The sequence below is a fragment of the Aphelocoma coerulescens genome, chromosome 10 (genome assembly GCF_041296385.1).
Source record: "Aphelocoma coerulescens isolate FSJ_1873_10779 chromosome 10, UR_Acoe_1.0, whole genome shotgun sequence".
Lineage (NCBI taxonomy): Eukaryota > Metazoa > Chordata > Aves > Passeriformes > Corvidae > Aphelocoma > Aphelocoma coerulescens.
In genome coordinates this window covers 18,504,927-18,524,756 of record NC_091024.1, presented here as the reverse complement: position 1 = coordinate 18,524,756, position 19,830 = coordinate 18,504,927, and the positions used below count along the sequence as shown (strand labels likewise).

At 39.4% G+C, this 19,830-nt stretch overlaps 1 protein-coding gene across 7 annotated transcripts in view; it reads left to right on the top strand.

Annotated features, from left to right (window-relative positions):
* Positions 1-19,830, top strand: part of SCAPER (S-phase cyclin A associated protein in the ER) — a 215,008-nt gene that overhangs the window by 101,911 nt on the left and 93,267 nt on the right. For all 7 annotated transcript variants that reach the window (XR_011154270.1, XM_069026155.1, XM_069026153.1 and 4 more), the window contains 11 exons: positions 6,285-6,547; positions 6,960-7,181; positions 8,726-8,896; positions 9,368-9,443; positions 9,887-10,004; positions 10,332-10,443; positions 12,139-12,279; positions 14,634-14,789; positions 14,936-15,078; positions 18,631-18,712; positions 18,823-18,975. Coding sequence is in view for 6 of the 7 variants with exons in the window: in XM_069026155.1 (XP_068882256.1) it covers positions 6,285-6,547; positions 6,960-7,181; positions 8,726-8,896; positions 9,368-9,443; positions 9,887-10,004; positions 10,332-10,443; positions 12,139-12,279; positions 14,634-14,789; positions 14,936-15,078; positions 18,631-18,712; positions 18,823-18,975 (1,637 nt within the window). In the remaining variant the exon portion in view is untranslated. The remainder of the gene's footprint in view (positions 1-6,284; positions 6,548-6,959; positions 7,182-8,725; positions 8,897-9,367; positions 9,444-9,886; positions 10,005-10,331; positions 10,444-12,138; positions 12,280-14,633; positions 14,790-14,935; positions 15,079-18,630; positions 18,713-18,822; positions 18,976-19,830) is intronic.

The window sequence follows — 19,830 nt, the reverse complement described above, 5'->3', positions numbered from 1 at the left end:
TTTCTCCTTTCCCATTTGGAGCAAAAGTCCTCATCTGGTTCATCTCTCCCTGTCCAAACTTCTCATGAAATTACAGCTGTGTCACCTATTGCTTACGAGTTGAACACTCCACCCCCCCATATCTTCATGAAATTACAACGGGATACTCTGATATATCATAGCTTCACAGCAGAATTTCAGCTTTAAGCATCTCCTCTCTCTCTTCCCTCAGGTTTTCAGCTCTTCACAGCAATAAAAGGGTTAATCTCACCTCGGCCTTGCAGCTTTGCAGCTGGAATGTTGAATTTTTCTTATCGAAGTGGAGAGGGGGGAGAGCCAAGCTGCTCCGGCTGCCCACAGCAAGGCAGTGGGGGGGTTCCACGACTGGAACAGGTCCACCGACTCCAGGCTGGCTGTGGCCCGGCCCGGCCTGGCCCAAGCAGGGCCTGGCCGGGCCTGCTGGCCCCTGCACGGGGCCTGCAGCCACCTGTCCCAGCGCCGGAAACGAGAGAGAGCTTGGGGGGCAGTTTGTCTATTCTTAAGTGTGTATCACAGAGGTGGTCACGACTTTAGGTGGCTTAAAGAATTGTCCATATTCAAACTGGCCAGCTGATAGGTTCTATCAGGTCCTAGAGGAAACTGTAAGCACCCCTTAGCAAGGACACCCCTTCCGGGACTATGCTTGCTAACCTATGACAATTGGTTTCATTGCAGACGTAAAAAACTACCATTTGGGTTATAAAATTGGTTTCTTTGCACTGGATCCCTGAGATTATCTTCAGAGATGCTTTTTTTTTTTCGTTTATTTTCTTCATGTGTGGTCCCAGATGACTTTCTGCAAAACCAGCAGGCAGCATGTAGAAATGGATATTCTGAAAGAAAATGAAAAGTGTTGGTTTTTTTTTTTCAATAAGAAAAGTTTCAGGAAGTGCATGTATCAATTTAAGATAGTTGTATGTTCAACCTAGGAGTAGTAGAAGTTATGTATAGTGACTTGCAGACTTGTGGCATATTATGGAGGTAAAATACCTTGTCCAGGGGTCTTGCAGTGTAACATGAATGAGTTCAGTAGTGGATTCCTTTGCTCAGAGCAGAGCCATCAAACCCTTACTCTAAGGGTGGTGGTTGGAATGGTGTTGATGGCTACTGCTTACATGAGGAAATAGTTTGCTGTGTACAGTTGCAGTGAGCTGCTTGGAGAGCAGGAGCTGTTTGGCTGAGTTTTCAGCACTATAATTGATGTGTAATTCCACTTTTAATATATGCCAGTAGTTGAAGTTACTCATAACAGAAGCTTTTTCTTGTGATTATCGCTCGTATTGGAGTCACAGGCTCCAAGCTGTTGCTAAAATACCTTTATTAGGTGTTCTTGTGCATATGGAGAATGTTATTAGCTACACAGGGAATAAAGTGATCTGTATTTCAATATGGATAACATATTTTAAGAGGCTAGGACGAAAACAAAAGACTTTATCCTTATGTTACTTTCAGAGGCTTTTAGAGGGCTGAAGAATCAGTGTTGTGCTTTCATTGAATGTTACTTGCCACTGATAAGCTCCAAAAAGAGAAGCCACTTAGGTCCTGTAGTACTGGCCTGCAAGTGTTCAGTAATCTTCAAATCAAATGTACTATGCAATCCAGACTTGAAACATTTAATTTTAAGAAATAACAGTCATTCCTGCTAGGCTTTGTTTATCCTTAAGAATCTCTAATTGCTGACATTGAGCATTGGAGTATTTCAGTGATTCTCTCGTGGCTGAGCTGTTATGTTTTTAACAAATCAAGTTCTCTGTAGAAGCATGTTGTCCTTTGTGTGGGAGGTGGAATCGCTTTGGTAAGATCCAGTTATCCTCACTGATGAAAGCACAAGAAAATCTGTGAAGTTTATGTGAAGGGAGCCACTGAGGCCCTTCACATGCATAATTGAAGCAGCTCTGAGGCTTGTGTGTCATCTGCTCTGCCCCTTCCCCAGCTAATGCACTCCCAGCTGTTTGGTGCATGTGGGCCTTGGGAAAAGGATTCCCCCTCCCCCTGTAATGCTCCCTTGCCCACCCAAAGCCCAGATGGGGCTTACAGCCACAGGATTTCCCAAAACACTTGTTTTCTCCAGTGATTTCCAACAGCATTATCATTAGGCCTCACAATGTTTTTGTGATGTGGATGAGTATGATACTGTATCTGTTTCATGGTTGATGCAATTTCCAAATTTAGCAAAATAAGCCCTTAGGGAGAGAGAAAATGCATTATTTTTCCATATAGTTCTTTAATCTTTCCTTTTCTGGAATCATAATTAAATGAGGTTAAATCATCTTATCTCATTTCCCTCATTAAACTTACTGTTACCCTCAATATTTTAATGAATTTTTAAAATTTGTCTTTCATGCTTGAGTGTTTTTTACAATATGAAGTGTAAATTGTTCTTACTATCTGAGCAGTTTCATGGTTCATGAATTCCCTGGTGCCTGTGGTAAAAAGTGAGAGGGGTTATACAAGTTTAGAGTGTGTATTAGAAATGGAAGTAGGTGCTTACAGTTAAAATAATTGTTATTACAGAATTTAGGACAATCTAGAACATATGAACTTCTCAGAAACACTAAATTTTTTTCTGTTGCCATACTTGAAATCTGATTGATTTTTATTGTTATTACTATTATTATCATTATAATCTTTCTTGTATTAATTGCTCACGTCCATAGTTGTGAATAGATGTTCTCTGTAATGCAGCTAAGACTGGAAACTTTGCAGGATGTACAATCCTCTAAAGTAGCTGTTCTGGTTTGGGCTCAGATGGAACTGAAGTTTAGTAATGTGGGGGTTTGGGCAGGATATTACTGGCAAGTGAATTTTTTTAGAAGGGCCATGCATCTCCTGAGGTAGAACCCCCAGGAGTTTGCACATAGTTGCCTGGATTTCTGATAGTGGTGTTTCCAGTGAGGCTCCTTGGCCAGTTCTTCCAGATGGAGCAACTTCCCAGGAGCCTGATGGCTGTGAGGGCCCTGAGATAACAGATGGCTTGTCACTTCCATGTAACACAAGCACAGGCAGGGACAGCCAGGTTCATGTGAAACTAGAGAATGATCAGGGTAGTCAAATGAATTATTCATTTGCAAAGCTCTGGGGGTAATCAAACCTGGCATGTGATACGTAGCCTGTGGAGATGGCTGCTGGGTTATAAGAATTCCAGACTTAGGGAATAAGTATGGAGGAAGAATGGTGCCTTGCTGAGTATTAACTTTGTCTCTCATTAGATGTGTTCTAATGTAATAAATGCATTAGCTTTGCAAGCTCTTAGTTAAAAACATGCCTGGAAATGACTGAATACTAAACTGATTGGTGAATTAAAATGAACAAGTATCTTCTGGTGCACTGCTAATTGTCAGATGGCATCACACTGTTAAACTGACTCCAGGTAGTTCAGGAGTCTGAATATGCATTAAAACCTGCCTTGTGTTTAAAGAAGTCACCAAACAATATTCTTTCAAATGCAGGTATTTCTGGGCTGTTAGAATGCTTGGTTGAGTCTTGGGTAATAAATATGAATCTGACAGTGAAAAAATGCAAATTAAAAATTGAACACGAATGGCTTTTATGAAAAGATTCATTTTTACTTTAGTAAGTGTGATTATGGTTCCACTATGCTCTGAATAATTTATTCTAATTAAGTCTGTCATTGTAGACTACTAAGCAATATGTCACAAGGCAAAGAATCAACAGGCAAGAATATTCTTTTTTGGTAGAATAAACTTTAGTAGATATTAATAAAAGATATTAGTACAATTATTGAGATATATATGATTAATATCTCTTATTATCTAGAGGTTAGTAAAATTATGTTTAGGTAGTAGATACTACAAAAGGGTCTCTTCTGCTCCTTTTAATGTAGAAAAGATGCTTTTATGTAAAAGGTGACTTCAGTTTTCAGAACAAATAGAAGTGAAGTGTTTCAACAATTTTGTATTGCAAATGACAAGCAAAAGGAATTGCAATCCAGAAGTTGCTGCAGTACAGCAGTGGTGGTTCTTTGGTTGATTTTAGCAGCTTTTCTGAACAATCTCTGGTGTCTGATACTTGCCAGGAAAATCTCTTGGCCAGATTTTGGCCTAAGCCAGATAAGCAAAGTCTTTGTGGTCCCATCAGTTACTAAAGTTGGTGGGGTGGGAGCAGCTGTGCTCCCTAAGGGGCCTGAGCAGTCCTTGTCCCACAGGATGCAGAGCCAGATGCTGTACAGGCTCTGAGCTTTCTACTGTAAATCTGGTTGTGATTCCTGGGGAATTAAACCCTGTTCCCTGGAGAATTGCTGGAGTTAAGATTGTCTCTGAGAGGACAATAACATGTTCCCATCACTAGCTCCTGTAGGTAATGATATTTTTTCTATATGAAGATGAAGAAATGAAAAGAAGGCCAATGTTGCCTACAGGGTCAGATGGAAAGTCTGTGGCAAAGGAAAAAATGCAATTGGTGTGGTTTTGACTGCCATTCCCATCTCTGGTTGGTGGGACACTGAAATGTGTGCGAATGCACATAAGGGGAAGGAACACAGAAAGGCTTTTTGCAGACTCTGGTACCAGCAGTGATCTGAGGAGATCAGCCATGTTCATTCACACAGTTTGGAAATTTTATTTACTTTAAAATACACAGCAATTTTTCTAGAGTGAAACAATAAAATACCAATAGTATTACTATTACTCAATTATTAATTACTCTGTAATAAAATACCAAATAATCTTTTTGCATCTGTCATTACCATTATTATTAAGGTTTGTGAACAGTTATATAGTTACATAAAAACAGCTGTTGCATGAGCTGCTCAGTGAAGATAAATTCCACTACAGTCCTGTCAAATTCCCTGGTAACTTAGGATTTACACCAGCTGTTGGGCCAGGCTGCTGTGTTTCATCCTGAGATGTTAAAATAACCCAATAGTTAAACCAGAAATGTTTGTAAAATGCTGGATGCCAAGGGCAGTGAAGGACAAAAGTGCCATTAGTTCTGGTTTTGGCTGATTTCCAGTTTACTGGTTACTGCTGCTGTTGAACATCAAGTCCACCTAAAGGCTGTTTAGTCCAGTTCATATGTTAAACCTTAATGTTTGAGCTCAAGCTCTGGTCTTTATGCCTGAGCTACATGACCATCTTTGTTGGTAAAAACTTTAGAAATACCCAGATAATTAATTTTTTATACAAGTTGTATTCTAAATTATTACTCTCTGTAAAACAGGCAATTTAGTGTTGGGTTTTTTTGCATCTCTACTCCTCCAGGTAAAAGTAATCTACACCCTTCTCTTCCTTTCATGTGAACAATCTTAAAAGCAGCTTTTGCCAAAAGTATGTTGGACAGTATATACATAGTTAGTTCTTGAAGTTTTTTGCAAGAATTTTTGTTCAGCAAATGGACAGGCCTGAGTTTACCTTTCACACTTGCAAGCTGTCCTAGCAGGCTTCAAATAATCACTTACAGTTGTTTCAAGATACATGGGAAATGATATGCTGTTATTAATTGCTGGCCACAAAAATGTTACATATGAAGAAGGGGTTCACCTTGAAATCTGGTCACACATAAAACCTGATGCTTCAGGCAGACAAATGTAGCTTCAAATGGTTTTCAAGTATGTACCAATATCAGATATCAGAAATGTTGATTAGAAAGTCATATGTAACAGCTATATAGAAATCAAAGTAAATTGAAGAAAACTGCTTTTCTATTTTCTCCTTCAGTTTGCAGTCCCATTGTAGCAATATTTTGCCATTTCCTGGAATCCAGGAAAAGCAATTTTCTAAAAGCTGACACCAATTAGTGTATTTTTTCTATCAGAGTGAAGCAAATAGAAAAAGAAGTAAACAAAACACTGGAAGAATAGTAAGCCACATTTCTGCTTTCCATGCTAAGTTGTGCAATTACGTCTGTACTTGCACTTTCACAAAAGGCCTCTAACGTTACTGTTGCTGCAAAGAAGAGCAGGTGATTGCTTTGTTGTGCTTTACTGTCTCATGAAATAGCAAGGAAAAAGGATGGCAAGCTTAAGTACGTGTTGCCATTTCCCACACCTTTTTGTGTCTGAGTAGCTTCACTCTTTGCAGTACCAGAACATGTCCCATGAATAGAGCTGTCCAGTGTCTGTAATACCAAAAGCATTCCTTGAAGTAAAAAGCTTTGCTAAAGAATATTTCTTTGATTTTTTTGGTATCAATTTTCAAAGAGAACATTTTTCTCCCACAACTTGTGTAATACTATAATAAAATAGTTGTGTCTAATGCTTCTATTTATAAGTCTTCCTTTCTGAGAATGGGTGTTGTTTTTTCATGTAGATCGAAGGGATGCAGAAGGCTGGGAAACAGTTCAGCGTGGAAGGCCCGTTCGATCTCGATCCACACCTTTGGCAACAAAAGCTCCTGTAGCTGCAGAATCACTGAAGTCCAGAGGTGACAGTGACAAAGAAAATGTAATTTCACCACCAGCAGAAAACAAGCATGGGAGTTCAGTCACTGACAGCGCTGCATCCGAAAGCACAGAGCTGGTACACAGGGATCCTTCACATCAGTCTGAGGGTCCTCTTACTGAAAGGACTCAGGTCAGTACATAATTTGGAACCATTTTCTAACCTTAAATCTTGCAGCTTGTTCTTTAGAGCAAGGTGTTGTCTAGAGGTTTTATGAACTAACCAGATTGTAAAAAGCTTTTAAAATAATGGTTATTTCAGTTACATTTATGGAAATGCATTAAGATGTTGGCACAAACAGGCTAATTAAAATGATGATGCTGTGGACAGCTTTTCCATGTTTTCCAAAAAGTCAGCAGTCAGCACATCTCATACATAGATTTCAGGTAGAAAGATCCAACTTTTGCAAGGTTACGAGCACCTGAAATAAGTGAAGTTATGTGCATCACTCTGTTGTTGTTGCCAGATATTTCCTTAAAATCTGACTCTGACTTTAAAAATCAGTATGTTCCATTTTGTTAATTTTGCAAATGCCTCTTGTTAGTTCACAGCCTCAGAAGCCAGTGGGAGCACTGGCACAGCATTGCAAGGGGATTCCTTAGAACCAGCTCCTGAGATGCCTCCAGTTCTCACCAGTAGTGACTGCAGTTCGAAAACTCTGCAGATGAATGAAGCCTCCTCCTCCCAGAGCACTGACACTACAGACTGGCATCAAACAGAAAAGGCTAAATCTGAAACTGAAATGGATCCCTCAGATATTTCAAATGTGAGTGCTGCCAGATTGGTAAGAAATCTCATAGGATTTATGAGTGAATAATAAATCTAAGCCTTAATTTTCTCAGTCTGTGTTGCACAGTGTTTACTGTTAGCCTTATGTAAAAACTGTAAAAAAATGTATGAGGTACTTACTGTAGGAGAAATAATTTGTTGCATAGATACTTTTCATGATAGAATTTAATTCCAGTAAAGTTTCTGAATTTAAAGTAGAAAGATATAAATGTGTTATTTGAAATAGGCATCTGTGCTCTCATTACTTTTTTTAATAATGTCTGTGCTAATTTTTCATTTCCTTCCACTATCAGTCATTTTAACTCACACTCTCGTTAAAGTCTTACTTCAGTTTCGCTCATCATTAAAACTGGAAATACATGGGATATCAAAATTCTCTTAGAAACAAAGTCAGACCTCTGCTTTTTGAGACTCACTGAGCTGCTCTGCTGGGTCTTCCTTTACAGCCGGTTTGGAGGAATGCCATTCTTAAAGCAAAAAACATGAAGTCAGTATTCTGTTTTTATCTGGCTTCCTGAAAAGTGTCCTTTCCTCTGTGGAGAATTCTGCAGGTCTCAGGGTGTGTCTGCTTCACTGGGGTTCTCTTGAGTGGCAAGCTGCAGTAATGTTACACAAAATCCAGGTTATACTTTCAGGTGGTTTGTTTCGGTTTTGTTTTGTCAGAAACTAGATTAAAATTCTGTTTTGCAGAAGTTTTCCTGTAAATCACTTTCCCTTTAACTTTTGCAAACTGGAGTCCTTCCAGATAATTTCCAAGCCAAGTACCTGTTTGCTTTTAGAGCAGATTTCTGGCATCTCATCCGCTAACATTGTTTCAGATGCTCAGTTATTAACAGTTCAGGATGCTGCCAGATTGGTGGGATCTGTGTCTCTTGGAAGCATTTTACTACTCCAGATCAGACAGCTTTAAATACCAATTTGTGTATTGTGGCACATTGTTCGGTAGCTGGAGTGGAAGTCAGCTCGTTAATGCTGGACACTAGAGAAGGAAAAGAAAATCAACATATTCAGGCTTACATTTTTGCCCCACTCTCTTGTCATTCATGTTGAAAGACAAGTACGGCCTGAGATTCCATTGTATTAACTATGGTGAAGTTTCCAGACACAGTTCATGCAGATAATTTCAACCTTTAAATGATACTTTGGAGCATGATTCCTTTTGTGGAGGTAATAGCATGTGTGCACTCACGTCTCAGAGTATGCCTTGCTTAGTCCCTAAGGAGTATTTAAAACAGTAATTGCAGTCTTTGTGCTTCTAATGACAGTGTTTGTATAATAAGTTTTTGAATTATGTGAATAATTAATTTCATACATGTTTCATGTAGTTATTAAATGAGTTAATAGTTACTAACACTTTTAGTGGGGTTTATATTTTCAGCTACCTTCACAAAATACATCAGTAAAAAAACTGTAAGAGAAGTTGAATAAAATACTGTATAATTCATGTTAACTATGTGGAATCCTCCGTTTCGTGCCTGCTACTGATTTTGGGGTTTTTTTCTGGTGTCATGTTTCCTATAGTCCATGGCAGAAGTCCTTGCTAAGAAAGAAGAGTTAGCAGATCGCCTGGAGAAGGCAAATGAAGAAGCCATTGCCAGTGCTATTGCAGAGGAGGAGCAGTTAACAAGAGAGATTGAGGCAGAGGAAAACAATGACATTAATATTGAGACTGACAATGACAGTGACTTCTCTGTGAGTGTCCAGTTCATTTTACTGTACCCAAATTCAAGCTTTGTTGTCAGTGGAGTATGAATATAGAATTTGTTAGTGTTTGTTTTGGCATTACCATAAACCATTTTACACATGAAATAGCATCATGTAATAATTATACCATACTGAGGTATATTTAGTCTTACTAAACTCAGGTGCTTACTAAACTGAGTGGTACAGAGTCCTCTGATCATGCAGTCGTTGTCCTGCTGCCTGTTTCTGGGAGCAAAATAGGGCAAGCTGGGGCTTGTTAGGTTCATTGTTACCATGGAAGAGTAGGTGAAGCAAAAGTCTTCATTTTTACTGTCAGAGCGGGAACAGCATCTGTCTTTGGGGTGGTGATTTCTGTTTGCAAGCATTGCTGAATACTGCTGAGTGGGCACTGTTTAGTGTGTGTGCACAACTGTGAGTTAAGGTTTATGTTTTTACTGTCTGGTTCATACTAAATTTCAGGCTAATATGGGCAATGGAAGCATATCCTTCTGCGGTTTGTCTATGGACTGGAATGATGTTTTGGCAGATTATGAAGGTAAATTTTCATCTTACTATGCTTGCATGGAAATGACAGCAAAAATTTAGAAAAATGCCCATTATGCTCATGGCCAGTTAAGGTTTCAGAAGTTTCCCCAACACATTCCAAGTTACATTATTTTCTATGTTGTTTCCTGAGGAAGGATGGACCTTGTGTTCAAACTATCTCTGTGTCTCTTTGTTCTTCAGCTCTCTTTCCACATCTCTGTGTTAGAATTTTACATTTTTTAAATCCAGTTTTATATTAACATCTGGATAAAAGTGTAATAAAATCGTTAAGCATTAAAAAAGGAAAGGTATTAAAGATGCTTCAGTCTGTGTTTGTACCTAGGCCCAAGGAAACCCATCTGAGAGACAACTAGAGAAACTAACCCTTATTATTTGTGTTTCTTGTAGAAAAGTGTGTTTAAATTATCCACACCTTTGTTTTTATCTGTACAGCTTGTGAGTCCTGGTGCCAGAGCAACTCCTGGGGAGACAGAGTGGAGGAAGAGCCTGCACGTCCCCCTGGCCACGGGATCCACATGCACGAGAAACTCTCGTCACCCTCACGCAAAAGGTGCTGGAGTTGTTGCCTGCCTGGATTAGCCAGGGAAAACAAGCAACCAAACTCATGGCTGCATGAAACTGTTCATAAATCTACTCTGTTTAAGGCTGTGGGTGGAAAGTGCTACAGAAATCTCTCTGTATTTTTTCATGAGTAGGCTTGTGCTATATTGTCCACTAAATAAAGAAGTCTAGAAGAACAGTATTCACATTTACAGGAAATAATTGCCCTCCAGTGGCCTATTTGTTTTCTCTTACTGAAATGACATAGAAATGTTTGCTACACTGGCAGTTAATATTGTCTAACTTGCTTTTGCTCTACTTTGGTTTTTATTAAAAGAACAATAGCAGAGTCCAAAAAGAAGCATGAGGAGAAACAAATGAAAGCTCAACAGCTGAGAGAAAAGTTACGTGAAGAAAAGACACTGAAGCTTCAGAAATTAATGGAGCGGGTAAGCTTTATGTGATACAAAGGCCTGTACTGCTGCCTTTCAGAAAAGGATTTTTTTCCACATAGTAGAGATATTAGAGATTAAAACTAGTGGTGAAATGAAGTTTTCATCTACGTAGTTTTCAAAGCTGACTTGTGCATCACAGCAATTAAGGCATTATTTCAAATCATGAACTTCTTTGAGTGTTTATAGTGGAAAATCTCAGATTCAGGGAAGGCATGACGAGACTAGAAAAGTGTTGCATTGTAGTGGTTTGGTCTAAAATACTCATTACTGTTTATCTTCTGTGAGATCAGAATTAGGAGAAATGCAAAGCAGGCACCAAACTTGAAAGAATATAAAGAAGTTTATTAACAGACCTAAAAGAAGGAAAAAAAAAAATTATACCACCTTCAGAACTCTCCTCCTCCCCCCACCTTCCTCCCTTCTCCCACTGACAATGTAAAAAGACAACCCTTAAGATGTTCAGTCTGTTTACCACTTCCATAATAACCTTGTTCAGTCCATTTAGGAAGAGAAGTCTCTTCTTGCTCATGCTATGAAAACAGTATCACAACGAGACAGCCACCCACTTCCAAATAGTGTTCAGTCCATTTAGGAAAAGGTCTCGCTGCTCCCAATGTGAGTCCCTTCCCCCGACTTGCAGCTTTTCCCGCAACTGCTTTCGAGGGCCCACTCTTGAAGTTTTTGGGGTACAATTTTAAGGTTGAGCCGTTCAGAAACAAAAAAGCAGAGGCCCTTCTCCTTCCCTGGGAGCAAAGGGTCTTCCTCATCTTCATTGTTAGGACTATCTCTGGGAGCATCTCTAGGAACTGAGGTTTTCTCCTTTCCCATTTGGAGCAAAAGTCCTCATCTGGTTCATCTCTCCCTGTCCAAACTTCTCATGAAATTACAGCTGTGTCACCTATTGCTTACGAGTTGAACACTCCACCCCCCCATATCTTCATGAAATTACAACGGGATACTCTGATATATCATAGCTTCACAGCAGAATTTCAGCTTTAAGCATCTCCTCTCTCTCTTCCCTCAGGTTTTCAGCTCTTCACAGCAATAAAAGGGTTAATCTCACCTCGGCCTTGCAGCTTTGCAGCTGGAATGTTGAATTTTTCTTATCGAAGTGGAGAGGGGGGAGAGCCAAGCTGCTCCGGCTGCCCACAGCAAGGCAGTGGGGGGGTTCCACGACTGGAACAGGTCCACCGACTCCAGGCTGGCTGTGGCCCGGCCCGGCCTGGCCCAAGCAGGGCCTGGCCGGGCCTGCTGGCCCCTGCACGGGGCCTGCAGCCACCTGTCCCAGCGCCGGAAACGAGAGAGAGCTTGGGGGGCAGTTTGTCTATTCTTAAGTGTGTATCACAGAGGTGGTCACGACTTTAGGTGGCTTAAAGAATTGTCCATATTCAAACTGGCCAGCTGATAGGTTCTATCAGGTCCTAGAGGAAACTGTAAGCACCCCTTAGCAAGGACACCCCTTCTGGGACTATGCTTGCTAACCTATGACATGCATGTATCCAACAGAAATGGTAAAACTCACCAAACTGAAGCAGTATACTGTGGGTTAAACTTAAGGTAGGCTTTGTGTAGGGCATGAAAGTATTTTGTTACTGTGAAGAAAGCTTCAAGTATTAGAAAATCCTGAAGAAAATTCAGGCCCTGTTGTCAGATACCATTGTCAGTAATGAATTGGCTCATTCTGTATAGGAGAAAGATGTAAGGAAATGGAAAGAAGAATTGTTAGATCAAAGGCGCAGGATGATGGAGGAGAAGTTACTTCATGCAGAATTCAAACGTGAAGTTCAGCTACAAGCAATTGTAAAAAAAGCACAGGAGGAAGAAGCTAAGGTAAGTGACTTTGTTTTCAAGAGGATTCAACAGCTATGCCTTTATATATGTGGCACCTTAGAGTGTTCCTGAGTAGTTTGTGAAGGACAGTGCAGGTTAGATACGAACAAATGTGAGCCATGAAGCAGATAAATGCTGATGTCTAAATGGTGCTGTTTTTTCTAATATGACTTACAATTAATTAGCTGTTACTAGACATCATGGTAGGTTGGTGTGGAGGAAAAGATGGGTTGAAATAAAGAGCTGATAGTTATCTTGCTTGTGTTCCTTATTGAGTGTGACAGCACTTTTGATGTTACCTAGTCCTCCTGGAAGGACTAGAACATCTAATGATCAGTTCTCTGCTTTCCAGCATGTAGAAAGAGAAGTGGGGTGAGCTCATGTTTCTTCTCTTTTGTTAAAAAACCATTCTAGATCCAGCATTCTGTGTCCTTAAGCAGTAGTTGTGTTGCTGTGTTTTGTACCACTAATGTTGTTGGAGCCGCTGGGAATAGACAGAGACCTGCAGTTAGCATGTGGCAGTTATTCTAAATTAAGTATGTTTAGTGCTCTTTTGACTTAACACGTAATTCCATAAGACAATCACTAGATGGATGCTTTTTGGTTTGCCTCTTTCATACTACTTAGATAAAACTTTTAATGGTTTAACCCCAGCCAGCAACTATCACCACACAACCACATGCTTATTCTGCCTCCTGTCCCATGGGATGGGGGGAGAGAATCAGAGGTGTAAAGGTGAGAAATCTCATGGGTTGATACAGAAACAGTTTAATAACTGGAAGGGGAAAAATCAGTTCTAAGAAAAAGAAAAATAACAAAGAGAGATAAATAATAAAGAAAGACAAGTGATGCAAAAGGAAACAATTGGCAGTCCCTGAGCAGTGGCCCCACACCAATCTCCCCCCAGTTTTGTTGCTGCACATGATGTCCTGTGGTCCCGAGTATCCCTTTGGTCCCGTGGCCTTGGTGCTGTGCAAGCCCTGCTCAAGAGTAACTAAAACATCCCAGTGTTATCAGCACTGTTGCCAGCACAAATCCAAAACATAGTCCCATACTAGCTACTACAGAGAGAGTTAACTCTATCTCAGCCAAAACCAGCATAACATAAATGAAGTATTTTATTTTAAAGACTGTTTTTCCCAAGTAAAGATACATGGATCTCCTTGAAACTGTTTCATTATATGATGAGCATGTATCCCAGCTGTGATTGATGCAGTTGTTCATTTGTGTTATTCAAGATAAGCACAACAAAACTGATTTTGCTTTCTTACTTAGTTGCTGTCTCTCTCTTGGATTAAAATGGTTTCTAGACTACCTAATTCAGTCTACTATATATTGATTACTATTCCATTACACCAGTGTGACTTCTGTAATTATATTAACTAAATCACACTTGCCATAGTTCCTCAGATAAGCAGATGTTTCAAATACTGTGTGTGTTTAAGTGTGTAGGATCTGCTGCCTCATGAGGTTCTTGTGTTCTGGAAATCAAGGTTAATTGGGCCAGAAGGCTTTAGAGAAATAGCTGATGGGTAGGATAGCTGCAGACCATAGTAACTGTTGCTGCCCAGTTGGTTATCTAAATTCCCAGTGCTTGCTTGTTTACTGACCTGTAAAATCCATTCTGTAAATGGATTCTAGTCAGGAAACAAAGTTACAAACATTATCCTACCACCCTTCTTCGTGATCTGTTTTTTTCAGTCTGTATATGTTCCCTTTACCTGTTTTTTTTAGCATGCACATTTAAGTTCTTTTAAGCTAACCTTTTCTTATTATTATTTGTTCTTATGTATTGCACTGTCCTGTGATTGAAAAAGATAATACATGTTCATGAAATAGGCTATATGGATAAGAAATATTAGACCATGAGCCTGTTTGTTTTTTTCTTATTCATACTATCTATACTTCCACTTTTTTGATCAGTAAGTACACATATATTTAAATTTGGCTCAAAAGACCTGTTGGATTCTACTAATGCTTGTGTATTTTACTGATTTATTCATCTGGGTTTTAACATTACACATTTTGTGATGGAGAGAATGGACTGATGAAATCTTGATGCTGAGAGAATTTAGAGATTTTTCTGTATTTTACCCAAATTTCTTGTTTCTCTGATACAATTCAAATTCTCTTTTTATATTCCATGGGCTGTCTTGTCTAAAACAAACAAACAGTACAAAATGATTACAAAACCTAAAGACTTATTCTCCAGTTGGTAGTTTTCCAACCTGTTCTGGAGAAATGTCCCACCAGTTTAATTATCAAGTGGATAGTTAACAAATGGATGGAATTCCCTAAGATGAAACCTATTTCAACTTCTCAGGTCTTTTCTTAGGCTTTCTGATTGTTTGCAGGTAAATGAAATTGCTTTTATAAACACCTTGGAAGCTCAGAACAAACGCCACGATGTGTTGAACAAACTCAAGGAATATGAACAGCGCTTAAATGAGTTGCAAGAAGAGCGTCAGCGAAGGCAAGAGGAGAAACAAGCGCGGGATGAGGCAGTTCAGGTACGATGTGGCTGTAGCTGCAGGGGCACAATGAGATACAGCTTTGTGTTTCATTTTGGCTCCGTAGACGTTAACAGAGAGTTTCTCTTAATTCCTTTTTATTTCATGCCTAAAAGAGCAGTGAGAATTTGCTTTTCCCTGGCTAGGAGCGCAAGAGAGCCCTGGAAGCGGAACGGCAGGCCCGGGTGGAGGAGCTGCTGATGAAGAGGAAGGAACAGGAAGCACGGATTGAACAGCAGAGGCAAGAGAAGGAAAAAGCACGAGAAGATGCAGCACGGGAGAGAGCCAGGTAACTTTGCAATCGTTTCTTTGGTTCCCTTCACCATTATCCTCCCTAGTAAACTGCACCTTCTCTATAACAGCAGTACCTTCCTGGCTTGTCAGGCTAAGGATTTTAAGAAGTAGCATTTTTAGGGATTCTTGATGAATGGCTTGAAAGAAGAAATCAAGTGAGTCATCATAAATTCTGTAATAGGTTTTTGTATTCCTTACATACATGCACAATATAAGTTGCAAGGCTGTACTTTATTATATTCATCTTAGTTTTATTGCTTACAAGACCTTCTAATAATTTGCCTTTTTCATATTTCACCTTACTTTTCAAAGGCAACAAGATTAATGTACCCATGGTTCCCCATTTCCTCCACTCTCCTGAAACTTTTGGACTTACTGGCAGCAATTTGATTTCACATTGTTGTAGACACCAAAGATTACATTTGTGAAGCACAAAGCCAGGAAATCAGGCTTCATTAATTCTGCTGCCTGTGAACTACTTAGTTTATACTTTCGCCCATAATTGAAAGTTCTCAAAGGGGACTTCACATGGACTTTTCTCTCTCTTCCTTTTGAGCCAAACATGAGGTGCATAGAGAATGAATGTTGGTGTATGAGGGAGGTTAACTTTCAAGTCTGATGCAGTCTGATACATTCTGCTCGTTTAATTTACCAAATTCTGTTTGTATTCACATACTATTTCTCCCTCTTTTCCTACAGTGCCCCTGCCATAAGTATTCCTTAAAACCTTGCTAAAAATTAGGGGTTTTTCTGTGCTGGGTGTACACTAATGGTTCTTGTTACATTTTTATTGTGGTGGCTTGTTTGCTTCAAAACTGTCATGAAGAGGATTTTTTTTTCCCCAAGTAAAATATTCAGAAATGTATTGATCACCTTTCATCTTCTGAAGTCATGAGTGACATCATAAAGAGATTCAGCATTCCTTTAGATGTATAATGAATTCTGGGTAGGATCTGTAGCCTTTCCCAGGGCTTCATGGACCCTTCCTCAGTGTTTTGAGCCAAAATCACAGTGAGATGGAGTGAGTTGGAAGAGATCCTTCAGTATCTTATTCTCATTTGCAAATATTCGAGGAAGATTAGGACTAATAGAGAATTTGGTTATGCTGTTTTGGGAAGATATACCCTGCATGTGTAAGGCTTCTACATCTTTCTGAAATTTGAGGAAACCCTCAAAGTAAGCAAATGGCCAATAATTGTCCCACTGTCCCTATCTTTGTCTTCTAAGGCCTTCTACAGTTAGATCTTGTCAAAAATCTCCAAGCATATAGTTCCTTGCTCTTTTAGTTTAATCAGTGTTAAATCTGCCACATCCCTTTGTTGCACCCCATTCATTTCCTTAAGACATGTGAGAAGCAGCAGTTTCCATTTGCCTTCTGTTGGTATTGTGTCAGTAAATCTCCTCTGTATTTGTTGCTATAATGCTCAGTTTTCAAACCCTTTGTACTTGATATTGCAGTACCATGCTTGCACTTGTTTTTCTTTGCCAGATGTTGATTACACAAGAGAGATTTTTTCCTTTTTTCTTTTTTTTTTTTTCATGATTTTAGGAAAGTGTAGGAAAGAATGTGTGGTGCCTTACAACCGGTGATTCTGTTATGTCAGAGTCATTACATCTCCCTAGTAACAGTTCTGAGGTTTCTCTAACATAGCAGAGTGAAGGGAGGACTCAGTGTCCTGGTTTTGAAGCTCAGGGAGGGATGAGCTTGACAGGAAGCTGGCTGTCCTGGCCTTCCGTCCTGGATTGCAGTGTGTTCTGGAGGAACCCTGGGGCATCGTTCGGTGTTTTGTTGGTTTTTTTCCTGCTGCTAGGATTTGGCTTGTGTCCTGAAGATTTAATACTTGCTGGAATGAGTAATTCTTGCAGTATCTGCTTAAAGTTTCTTCAGTATAAGCTTTACCATGTGCATCTGTTGGCGATTAAAGCTTCTGTATGAATGGAATAGTGTACTTAAAACTGACTTTAAAAGCCCCTCTGCCCTTACGGTACATTAACTTGTTTCCAGTAAAGTTTTAGTTGTATTCAAAGTATTTTATATTCCAGAGAGTTGAAATCCATAATACAGAAAATTTTGTTCTTGTCAGTAGAAATCATAAAACTGTATAATAAAATACCCTAACCATGTAAAATGAATGCTTTTCAGAAGGGCTTGCGCAGGAGTAATGTTGATGCTCTGTAAATGGAAACTTGAGAATTTTGTTTCAAAGACTATTAACCCAAAGTATGAAATGGTAATAAGCTGTCATAGTTTGTAGCTTTAAACAAATACATAAAAATGCAGAATGAAAGAAATAGCTAAAATGAGCTTGTAGTTCAGTTTTCCTTTCTGTACCTCAGGAGAGATAACACATAAACTACCTGATGCTTCTCATCCATAATCTCTTCCTCACCCCTCTCACACACAGTGATTGGAAGAGTTCACTTTTTCTTTCTGAAAGAACAACTGTTTAGTGTTTATCATTTGATTTACTTCCTCCCCTATCTTCTTTCCTATCTGCTTTTATATTTTCTGTTAACATTCTGTTAGCATTTTAAAAAGTTACTTTATCTGAGCTTTCTACGTTTATGGAACTGATTTTGTTTTTTTCTATCAGATGTCTGTTTAAAAAAAAAAATCCCAGACAAACAGGGTTTTGCACCCAGACATGACAAAATCCACTGCAGTTTGGGTAATAGTCCTTACGTTAGGCTCTCTAGTTTCGTTGCTCAGGCTCCTTTAATTTTAGAATGCTTTTTGAAAAGATGGCTGATGGCTTTGATTGACTCCTTCATAGCTCAGTTTTACCCAGAGCCTTCATTATGTCTTTGGCCTTTTAGAGCTGCCAGGCTTCTCTCCCATCACATTGTACAAATTTTTTTGTATAAACAGCATGAGTTGCTGACTCTTTAGGATTTAATTGATCCATTGTCTTACTGATCACTAGGATGTTGTTCTTGATGAAACTCTTATTTAAGAGTTTCGTCTTATTCTAACCTAAGCAGATGTCCGCTTAATGGTTACAGTTACAAGTAAAGTTACACCCCTTTTTCTTTGCTCAGACAGAAAAATAATCTAAATCTCTTCACCAGGGTGATGCTGTTGTTGGTCAAAGTTTTATCTGGAAGTTTCTGTATTTAAATTTGTACTGATGAACATTTTATGAAACACTGCCCTCAGTGCCATAAGGGGTTTTTTCCATTTGTCGTTCTACTCCTTCCCATTGGTTCACTGCCTGCAGCCCTTGGCTGAAGAATGCAAATGGTGACAGGATTTCACATTCATCACTCTTTTGTAGCATCTCCTTGGCTGTCATTGCTCTGATTGGGACTGAGGTGTGACTCAGGTTCTGCTACAAAGGTTCAAGTGTCTGTCTGTATTAAGTCATTCAAATGAAAACATTGGCGTTCTCTGTTAACTAAGTTGCTTTTTGTTGTTTTTCTTTTTACTGAACCATCTTCAACTTCATTTTTGGGTTTTCTTTTTCTCCATTACAAACATAAATGTGCCAGTATTATTCATGCTTTACATTGATACAAATTCTCCCTATACTGATTATCTTTTGGTTAGAGATCGAGAGGAGAGGTTGGCAGCTCTTACTGCAGCTCAGCAAGAAGCCATGGAAGAACTGCAGAAGAAGATTCAGCTGAAGGTATAAAAGGATACATTAGTTGAAAAATATGTTAATATTTCTTTGCGCAGTTTAATTCCATTTGCTGTAATTCAGTGTGTGTTTTCTTCATTGCTTTATTTTCCATTCAGCATGATGAAAGTATTAGAAGGCACATGGAACAAATTGAACAGAGAAAAGAGAAAGCAGCTGAACTAAGTAGTGGAAGACATGCTAATACTGACTATGCACCAAAACTTACACCCTATGAGCGAAAGAAGCAGTGCTCATTATGCAATGTAATGGTAAGTTGGGTAGAGGGGATACTGCTGGAATTGCAAGACCAACCCAAGCCATGAAGCTACAAGTTCTGCTTCACTCACTTGCACTTTTACTGTATTCCTGCTCTGCTTTTGTAAAAAATGCACCGTATTCTTCTGTCCATAAATCAGGTGGGTTAGGGAAGATTTGAAAGAAGTGTAGAGTTGTGGGTACAATGGAGACTGTGGGCAGTGCTCAGTTCTTGGCTGTCTCTGCAAAGAGAAGCAAGAATTCAGGAGCATCAAATGGAAGAAGGTGTTTAAAAGATAGGTTTATAGCAAAGTAAAGAATATGATCCTTTACATAGCAGGCAGCTGAGCTGGGAACACCTTTTTGTAAGATGCTGTGGTTATTTGAATTCACCATGAGTTCAGGGGTTGATTGGTTAAGTTTTGTTGGATTGAGACTCACAGAGAAACCACATCAAGCTCAAGAAGTTCTCGAATTGAGTTTGGTTGGATGTTTAAAAGTGTTGGAAAGGAAAAGGAGTGTTCTCTTCGTCTCCTCTTTTCCTTTGGTGTCTTATTTTTTGGTTGCTGTTGGAATCCAAGTACATTGCTTGGTGACATCCTAGCCTCAGCTGGGTCTCTCTGCTTGTGCCTGCCCTCCCATGTCCCAGGAATGGCTGGGGAGAGAAGCCACAGAGTCACTGAGCCAGAGCTGGGAGATCTGCTCTTGCTGATAACTGCTTTCACTGCTTTGCAAAGACTGTGCATTATTGGAGCCTTATATGCCACTAAGCATTATTTCTCTTTAATTGCTGCATTAAGCAAGATTGCAGGGGATCACCTCAGGCGGTGCTGGAACAGAAGCTCGGGCTCAGCAGACTGGAGTCTTTG